The sequence below is a fragment of the Cynoglossus semilaevis genome, chromosome 9, assembly GCF_000523025.1.
Source record: "Cynoglossus semilaevis isolate Cse_v1.0 chromosome 9, Cse_v1.0, whole genome shotgun sequence".
Lineage (NCBI taxonomy): Eukaryota > Metazoa > Chordata > Actinopteri > Pleuronectiformes > Cynoglossidae > Cynoglossus > Cynoglossus semilaevis.
Genome location: NC_024315.1, coordinates 13,814,334 through 13,823,842, shown reverse-complemented (window position 1 = coordinate 13,823,842; position 9,509 = coordinate 13,814,334). Strand labels below are relative to the sequence as shown.

General features: G+C 43.9%; 2 protein-coding genes across 2 annotated transcripts; both read left to right on the top strand.

The window, feature by feature from the left end:
- Positions 1–6: 6 nt before the first annotated feature.
- Positions 7–4,466, top strand: LOC103384014 (ras-related protein Rab-40C). Its single transcript, XM_008317377.3, has 6 exons — positions 7–464; positions 537–597; positions 911–971; positions 1,139–1,216; positions 1,402–1,624; positions 2,164–4,466. Exons 1-6 carry the CDS (start codon positions 311–313, stop codon positions 2,460–2,462), a joined length of 876 nt encoding a protein of 291 aa, XP_008315599.1. The 5' UTR covers positions 7–310; the 3' UTR covers positions 2,463–4,466.
- A 741-nt stretch (positions 4,467–5,207) lies between these two features.
- On the top strand, positions 5,208–9,313 carry wfikkn1 (WAP, follistatin/kazal, immunoglobulin, kunitz and netrin domain containing 1). Its single transcript, XM_025058535.1, has 3 exons — positions 5,208–5,515; positions 5,620–6,360; positions 7,042–9,313. Exons 2-3 carry the CDS (start codon positions 6,115–6,117, stop codon positions 8,557–8,559), a joined length of 1,764 nt encoding a protein of 587 aa, XP_024914303.1. The 5' UTR covers positions 5,208–5,515; positions 5,620–6,114; the 3' UTR covers positions 8,560–9,313.
- Positions 9,314–9,509: the final 196 nt, after the last annotated feature.

The following is a 9,509-nucleotide window of genomic DNA, read 5'->3' as shown; positions in this document are numbered from 1 at the left end:
TCGTTTATGTTAGCTGGCAGGCTAAACAGCCAGCTAACACTCGGCTAAGGTTGTAATCTTTATCGTCAACATTTACGCTACGCAGTATTGATATGAGATTAATCAGTGCGGTGGGCAATTATACTTGTACTTAAAGGTATATTTGTCGTAAACCGTGGTTAGTGTTCCTAGAAACGGATAATAAGCTAACGTCAACTTCAAACGGCGGCTATCCAATTTTACGCGATCACATCTGCGGACTCTGGTTGGTCTCTAAACCCGAACTGTGAGCGTCTGACGAGCCTGGGCAGCTCTCCGTTGGTCGGATCAGATGCGTGGGATGATGGGAACCCAGAGTAGTCCCGTAAAGAGTTACGATTATCTCCTGAAATTTCTTCTGGTCGGAGACAGCGATGTCGGAAAGGGGGAAATTTTGGAAAGTTTGCAAGACGGTTCTGTGGAGTCTCCATATGCTTACAGCAGTGGTGAGTCGATCCTCTCTGGTTTTATTCAACGTCATCTTGAGCTGATCTAGAACTAACTCAGATTGTCTGCAGGGATCGATTACAAGACCACCACCATTCTGCTGGATGGGAGAAGAGTGAAACTAGAATTATGGTCAGTGCGTGTTTTATTATCAATCTGATGCTGTCACGTTGTTGTTTTACTTATTTTCCACGTGTTTTGTACTGATGAATCTTTAAAATGCATCAGTTCTTCTAGATGTTTTTTTTTTTCATAAAAATGCCACTAATAATATTGACTGTTTGTTTTGAGGTTTGTGTAAAAAAATATTGTCACTGTTTGAACAGTAAATAATGTTATTATACCACTGCATGGTGCTGACTATTCTGAAAATAATCTGCTGAAATATGTAGGTTCAAAAGTAAATTAAATCTGACCTCTAAATACATGTTTGTGTGTTCAACAGGGACACATCAGGACAAGGTCGATTTTGTACTATCTTCAGGTCATATTCTCGTGGAGCACAAGTAAGAACTTTTGTTAGTCTTAGGCACCGTCTACATCAAGCACAACACAAGAGTTAATTTTAAGCCAGTATTACACGCTAAACCTATTGTTTCCAGCCCCTACAAACTGAAATGTTTACATTTCTTTATGTTTTTCAAAAACATGATGTTTGTCATCCATTCACCAGGGCATCCTGCTTGTGTATGACATCACCAATGGTTGGTCATTTGATGGCATTGACCGTTGGATCCGGGAAATTGACGAGGTAATCTGTCAGGATGTTACTTAACAGGAAGCACATGCAGATGGAGGAATATCCTGCGTCTCTGTTTTTCACAGAGAAAACAGTTGTTGCCCTGTCCACCAGGTGGACGGCTGTATGAATGTGTAAAAAAAAAAACCAACACACAGTCAAATACCTGTAACCACAGTTTTGTTCATTTACTTTAGCATGCCCCGGGTGTGCCCAGGATTCTCGTAGGAAACAGACTCCACCTTGCTTTCAAGAGGCAGGTGCCAACAGAGCAGGCAAGGGCGTATGCAGAGAAGAACAGCATGACTTTCTTCGAGGTCAGTCCACTCTGCAACTTCAATGTCATTGAATCCTTCACGGAACTTTCACGCATCGTACTGATGAGGCATGGGATGGAGAAATTTTGGAAACCAAACCGAGGTGAGCAGATGAGTTCATGCTTTCAGATGAGGTTTTGTTGATGTAACAGTATTTTCCGGCCTATAAATTGCACTTTTTTTTCATCCTTTGGCTGGGTTTGCAAATTATACTCAGGTGCGACTTATACGTTAAAATATATAATTTCGCATGTTTGTTATTTTCACACTGACAGCCGCTAGAGGGACCGTTTTTTTTAGCCTCCCTACGTTGACACTTTTCCAGCTATTGCTTTAGAACCCTGAACACTGAACTTTAATACAGTTTTAGAAAAAATGTATTCTCCTGAGTAAAAAAAACAAACAAAATCTGTTCTGGGTGCCCACTGTGGGAGCATTAAAGAAAAGACCTTATCCCCCCGCTTACTCCCTCTCACTTTTGGGAACAACTCTTTCACAGAATGCACTAATGTCGTACTAATGTACTTAAATATATATTACTAGTCTAATACAAAGTAAAAAAAAGTCAAATGAAACATTTCTTTGTTTCACACTCTGTCACCACATCCTCGTTAATTATTCCTCTTCCTAACTGTTCTTCAGTCTTCAGCCTTCAGGATTTGTGCTGCCGCTCAATTGTGTCCTGCACGCCCGTGCACCTCATTGACAAACTGCCCCTCCCTGTGGCCATCAAGTCCCACCTCAAGTCCTTTTCCATGGCCAACGGCATGAACGCTGTCATGATGCATGGACGCTCCTATTCTGTGGCCAACAGTGCGGCCTCAGGCAGCAGCGGTGGGAGCAAGGGCAATAGTCTGAAACGCTCCAAGTCCTTCAGGCCCCCCCACAGTCCTCCGAAGAGTTCGTCGTCCTCCTCAAAAGGGAACTGTAAGATCTCGTAGTGAAACAGGTGAAGAACAGTCGCCTCCACAGGATCAAAGTACAAGTTGTTAGTCTGTGAGGTTACAAGAACCAAGAAGAGCACACGGTGCCTGCGTCTGTCAGGGTCCAGCTCCGCCTCTGACCTCTGACCTGACTTGGATGGTGGGTTGTTTTCTCTTCTCTTTGCGCTTGCTGGTGCCATCGTGTGGGTGTCCGTTTACTGGTACTGTCTACGACAGAGGCTCACTGTGATCACATGGAACAAGGAATACGTGGGACCGAACGTGAACTTGAGGATCAACCGTCAACACTACACACGAGTGAATGGACAGTCGCTGGCTTTTCTATGTGAGAGCGTTGTTTCTCTGTATTTAAAGCTGACCTGAAGTGTTGTAAATACACTTTTTTGTGATCTTTCTTGCGGAGGAGACTCTGGTGCCTCATTTTGTCTTTCCTGTTATGTAAGTTGAATGTGATGAACACGCAGGGCTCACGTTCCCAAAATTTCTCAGAATTCCTTCGTTCTCACTGTAAATTAGACAAACGTCACGTTGCCCTGACAACCTCTGAACCCATGAATGAAAATTTCCACCAATTATCATAATACTAAGTATTATATATATATATTTTTTATCTGAGTCATCTTTTAAATGGTTAAGCCACATGCACACAATGAGACATCTGACTTTCGTTCCAAGTTGTTTTACTTTGTGCCAGACAGATTCTGCTTGTTTGCAGCTTGTTTGTCTTCAGCGCCTCCTTCAGTCTCATGTTGCTTCTGATCAAGACATGAAATTATTGTAACAGTTTTCACTGCTTCATGGAATTTTTTCAAATGCATATGCTATGTATTTATGAATGTAAAATCTTCATCTACCTTCCTGTGGCCATGTGCTTGTACAGTATGAGGGGGCTATTAGAATCAGTGGTGGAAAGTGACTGTATTCCTCTTTTTTTCTGGGCTTGTTGAGGACACGTATATTGACCTTGGTGGTTAGACGACATTGAAGTGCAATACTTGATAAAACGTCATTTAAAAAAATTAGAAACTGTTAAAACGTTAATTCTTGTAAGTGCACTGACCCCTACAACCAGACCTGGGAAAAAGGCACTCAATTTATATTCACTGTAAATTATATACAGTATATATATACATATATAAATTGTCTTTAACTTGAGTTACAAACCTGTAATTTTAATTATACATTTCCAATTTGTGTAAAACCAGAAAATGTAATCAGATAAAAGTAACGTCGTGCTAGGACAGTCCAATCAGAGACGGACTCTTCAGTCCTGTTCGTTAACACCACTCGAGAACAAAAAAGACGAGTGCCACCTATTGGTAGCAGAAACAACGACGACACAAATGCATTTTGTAAAGTTGTGCCTATATATATACCAAAACAGCACAGGCGTTTCAGTAAATTAACCAAAACCAGATGGTGAAGTAATTTCACCATCTGGTGTCAACATTTTAGGAATTAGCTTTGACAGGCTGCTACAAAAATCAGTACCTACATCAGTCTTCAGATGAGAGTCTCATCCTGAAAACATCAACATGAACATGTTCACACCTGGTACTGTTGTTTCTACAGCATGTAGCCGACAGTGCCGGTGTCTTATCAGGGTAAAAGAACCATTTAACTCCATTTAGTCACAGAACTCTATTCCTTCATCAACAGTCACGTCCTCTTTCTGATGTAGTTTTTTTTCCAGCCCAGCCTCTCGCTGTCTCCACAGTGTGTAACAAGGTCATTGAGTGCATTAAATGGAAAGTGCTGCATGTTTCCTGCCAGTGCCTGTTGTATGTGGTGTGTAGTTCAGCACAATGTCTGAATGAGTGGACACTTTAAGCACTATACTGTACTGTCTGTGTTATGTTAAAATGGTTGGTGTTGACACAATTTTGTGTCTGGAGGTTTGGAAACAAAACTAATGATATGTTGTTTTTTTGTTTTGTTTTGTTTTTTTTAAAAAGCCACCTGTAAGAATAAAGGGTCAAATGACTTTTCACCATGTTAAAGTGATATTTCCTTTTTTTTAAATTCACTTTTTTATAATAATCATTGTGATACTGGTGGGAATATTTTTTTGTCCTTTGTCCAGTTAGAGGTCGTGGGTGCTCAAGTGTAATAAAACCCAGGGGTGATGTAAGGGGGATGGGGGTGAGGCTGAATTGATTATTTTCTCTCTTGTTATTGGCCAGTTTGGAATAAGCAGCATCTCGCAGCAGCAGCATGAATGCAGTGCGGTCAAAAGTCAGCCAAAGGTTGCGGGGGGTCACATTGAATGAAAAGACGTGGGGAGCTGCCTCTCAACGTCTCAGAGCTGGTGCCGGGACAAATATATGAGTCGCACACTATTGAAAATGCGTGGCCTTTTACGTCTTCCCACCTGACCGTGGCATCTCTGAGCCCCGTGTGAATGTGGGACCAACGTCTAGACAAGCAGGACGTAAACAACAATGTTTGAAAGACAAGACAAGGCATCATATTTTGACTTCCATAAAAAAACGTCTCTCTCATCTGCATAGTGTTAGGTCAGATAAGTCGGGCCAGTCCAAACTTTAATGAGTCCAGATTTGATAGTCACCAATGGACCAGCTGCTCCCGTGACAAATTAACAAATGATCAGGAGTCGACCAGACGCCTCTGTTCAACTGCAAATGTAATTACATCAAGTTAAATAATAAATATCTGACAAAAAATATATATAGAACTGAACTTAAACAGCTCAACAATAGCAATAATACTGGTAGTTAATGTAATAATAATTAAATGCCAACTTCTTGTTCACACTAAGACCAGACATGGCTGAAAGTTAGGCCCTTAAATGGCTTAAAATATAGGACCATGGCTAATAATGTTAACCTGTTAATTCAATAAAACAATTTTGCAACCAAATAAAAGCCTTGCACGTTCCACAATTGGGCCTCGGACCGGATTTTGCTTCACATACAGGAAACCGCTAACTTTGAAATGCATCTCCCATCCGGCTTGTCAATGAACAGCACCTCTATAAAGTACGTCTGGACGATTTTACCGTTCACTTGTCACCGGAATGTTTGGCTCCGGTACGTGTTCGACACGGTGCGTGTCGTCACAGTTTGCCACCACAGCTCTTAAGACTTTGTTTGATGTTTTCTGTCTGTTTTTTTTTTTTACAATGTTTGTCCAGTTGCTTAGCGCACGGTGCTGCTTCATAAAAGTTTCAGACACCGGACGACGACGATGGGGGGGCAGGAGGGGGCGGTCAGAAAGAGGGGGCTGCCCTTTCCACCTCCATTCACACCCTGAAAGGCTGATGGCGCTGCGTCTTTCTCTCACGCATCGAGCAGCTTTTCCTCTTTTCTCCGTGTCTCTTGTTCGATGGGCTGGCCCTTGAATGAGAACCCGTTCCATGTTCCTGGAGGTTTGTTTGTATTGTGAAGGCGACGATTCAACGCAACTGGGTTGCACATGGAAAACATGTTCCTGCGACAGTGTTGAGCGCACGGTACCCCGCTGTGATCGTTGGGATACTTCTTTACTCACACTTGATATTTCCACAAGAATCAGATTTGCACCTTTGGCAAATAGACGTCTAGGCTTTCGTGGACTGTCGCCCGGATTTTTCACGACCCTAGGGAAGGTATGGAATTACTTTGTGGAAGACGAATGAAAAGGGGCAACAATGACTAAAACCCCCCCTCACTTGTTGAAGGATACACTTTTAAACCAAACGCAGTGCCGTGGACCGGCCTGGATGTTTAGGTCTTATCTGCTGATGCTCCTGCTCTGTGCGCTACCTGACCTTCCTCTGTGTGCAAGTGTGGCAGGATCCAAGGTTGAACATGAAGGACTTTGTCCCAACAAGCTGAACTCCAATCTCTGGGTTGATGCCCAAAGCACCTGTGAGAGAGAGTGCAGCGTTGACGAGGTGACGTGTGGCATTAGAGTTAGACTGGATTAGATTAGAGTAGACTGTTTTGTCTTGGGAGCTACTTTTCAAACGACCGGGGTAAAGTTATCTACCTAATATTTACTCATATAAACTGAATTATATACATTATATGTCGGGGTGCTTTGATTAAATCATTGTAGTCGTATGGCACACTACTGTCTGACTCAATACTATACTGTAGCCCTAGTGATTAGCCCTAGTGATAGTGAGTAATGCGTCTTAAAATAGAATTACATCTATAAATTTAATTTTTTTTTTTTTAATGTATTTACTCAGGATCTTACCAGCACTCTCTTTGAGATCTACTAGTAAATCCTAATCTACTGATTGGACACCACTGCTTTAGACTTTACTGATGCCCCACTGAGAACAAGTTGCAGCAACAAAAGGTCTGCCTTTTGCTGCTGGAATGGTCTGTGCAATGAACAAAGACTTGCTAAATACAAATACAATACAAAAATACCAAGAACAGCCAGAAAAGCTAACAAAGAGATCAGATCAGAGAAGAAGAAGATTTATGTGGACCGTAAGAACATGTGCCGGGCTGTAAAACATACACCTAATCCTGAAATCCTGATCATACCACCTTAAATACAAACTGTATCACCTTAAATAAAATATGTAACAAAATGTTGTAAATATTTTGTTGTTGTTCAGGACTGTGCTGACTTTGAGAAATGCTGCACCAACGTTTGTGGCCTCAACAGCTGTGTGGCTGCGCGTTTCTCTGATGGCACTCCTGCCCAGCCAGATGGACAGGGTGGAGGCGACAGTGACGACCCCCCCACCGCCATAGCTACCTGTGAGGGCTTTATCTGCAGCCAGCAGGGAGCAACATGTGACATTTGGGACGGGCAGCCCATCTGCAAGTGTCAGGACCGCTGTGAGAAGGAGCCCAACTTCACCTGCGCCTCAGATGGACTCACCTACTTCAACCGCTGCTACATGGATGCCGAGGCCTGCATCCGCGGCGTCACGCTGACTGTGGTTGCCTGTCGTTTCTACCTGGCCGGGCCACACACCAGTCCTCTGCCGCAGGACACTACAGCCTACCCCACTCCGACATCCTCCCAGGAGGAGCCCTTGCCTCCAACACTCTACTCAAACCCTCAGCACCAGTCCATCTACGTCGGGGGCACCGTCAGCTTCCACTGTGATGTCGTAGGAGTTCCGAAACCTGACATAACCTGGGAGAAGCAGAGTGAACGCAGAGAACATCTGGTCATGAGACCTGATCAGATGTACGGCAATGTGGTCATAACTAACATTGGGCAGCTTGTCATTTACAACGCCCAGGTGTGGGACACGGGCGTCTACACCTGCATCGCACGCAATACTGCAGGAGTTCTGCATGCAGATTACCCGCTGTCTGTCATCCGGCGGGCCAATGACGACTTCTTTGAGGATCCTGAGATGCCCATGGGGAGACCCTTCTCTCCAGCAGACTGCCTGGCTGAGTTGGACCACAGGGTGTGTAGTGCAGAGCGTCACGTAGACTGGTACTACGATATCAAGACGGGCACCTGCACGGCCTTCAGTAACGGTGGGTGTGACGACAGCCGTAACCGCTTTGAGACGTACGAGGAGTGCAAGGCCTCCTGTCAGAGAGAGGGAATGGGAATCTGCTCCCTTCCTCCCGTTCAAGGACCCTGTAAGTCTTGGGAGGCCCGTTGGGCCTGGAATTCTGTCATGAAAGAATGCCAGGCTTTCGCTTACGGCGGCTGTCATGGGAATGCTAACAGCTTCCGCACCAAAAAGGAATGCGACGCCAATTGCCCCCAGCCTAAAAGGAAACCCTGTAAGACATGTCGTCTTAAAGCTAAAATGGTGGCCAGCTTATGTCGCAGTGATTTTGCCATAGTGGGGCGGCTGACGGAGCTGGTGGAGGACCTGGACTCTGGGTTAGCCCGCTTCAGCCTGGAAGAGGTCCTGAGAGATGAGAAGATGGGACTGACGTTCTTCAACACCAAACACCTGGAGGTGACCATCGCTAAGATCGACTGGACCTGTCCCTGCCCCAACATCACCATGGAGGAACACCCCCTGCTGGTGATGGGTGTGGTTCACGATGGCATGGCCATCATTCAGTCAGACAGCTACGTCAGAGCCATAACTGAGCGCAGACTCAGGAGGCTGCGTGACACTCTGGGAAAACGGCCCTGTGAAACACCGTAGCGTTTATGGTCACCTTTAACCCTGGCACCAAAGCAGCTGAATTTCAACACCTACAGGTGACTATTAAAACTGCTGTTTTACTGCGACATGATGGTAAACGCGAGTGTGAATGGATGTTGGTCTACATAAGTGACCCCTGTGATAGAACTGTCCTGGGTTTAACCCCGCCCTCGGCCAATATCTGCTGGGACTGGCTCCAGCGCCACTCATGACATCCACCACTTAAAAGATGTGTTAGATACGTGTGTGTCAGTAGAGTTGAAGAAAATACACGTTGAACTCAGTTGTTGTTGACTCTGATTAAAAAATTATTTTAAGTTATTTTTCTTTTTTTGTTTGGATGTGTAGTATAGACCTCAGTGGAAACTTGTCATGTTTGGACTTTATTTGATTGTATATAGACTTCCCTGTATGTTTTCAATGCTCAGCCCAGCACCTCTGTCAACAAAGCTGTGCCTTTCTTCCTACAAACAAATTCAAAGTATTAAAAAGCAGGAGGCTGTCTGAAGTTCAAGTCAAATACACAAGCAGCATCTCTGTTAGTTTTGTTTATTGGTTCATTACACAGACTAACACTGGAGGTCAACTTCATGATTAAATATGTGCATTAAAATAACATGGTGAGATTTTTGGAAATTTGGCAAGAATCTGAGCAAAACTAAAACCAAACACCAGGTGTAAAAATATGCAGAGCCAAAGCTGCGAAAGTGAGGCTGTCAAAACAGGTACTTTTAAATTAAATTAATAAACGGAACATTTGCCTGAAGAGTTAATGGGTTGATGTAGAAGGTCACGGAACATTTGCCTGAAGAGTTAATGGTTCTGGTGACCCCTGGTGGCCTGCCGCTGAATTTCTTCTGCTCTGTACAGACGTCTGTGCCATTCCTGCCTGTTGTATTAGGCCGTGTTTTTTTAGGTTGTATCTTTTGACCTTTGAACAGAGCAATTTA

Bases quoted from the DNA above. Each gene is read 5' to 3' on its own strand.
- LOC103384014 (XM_008317377.3), top strand. From the start codon at position 311: ATGCGTGGGATGATGGGAACCCAGAGTAGTCCCGTAAAGAGTTACGAT. The intron at 465-536 runs GTGAGTCGATCC...GATTGTCTGCAG, and splicing joins TCCATATGCTTACAGCAGTG to GGATCGATTACAAGACCACC. The intron at 598-910 runs GTCAGTGCGTGT...TGTGTTCAACAG, and splicing joins AGAGTGAAACTAGAATTATG to GGACACATCAGGACAAGGTC.
- wfikkn1 (XM_025058535.1), top strand. From the start codon at position 6,115: ATGACTAAAACCCCCCCTCACTTGTTGAAGGATACACTTTTAAACCAA. The intron at 6,361-7,041 runs GTGACGTGTGGC...GTTGTTGTTCAG, and splicing joins GAGAGTGCAGCGTTGACGAG to GACTGTGCTGACTTTGAGAA.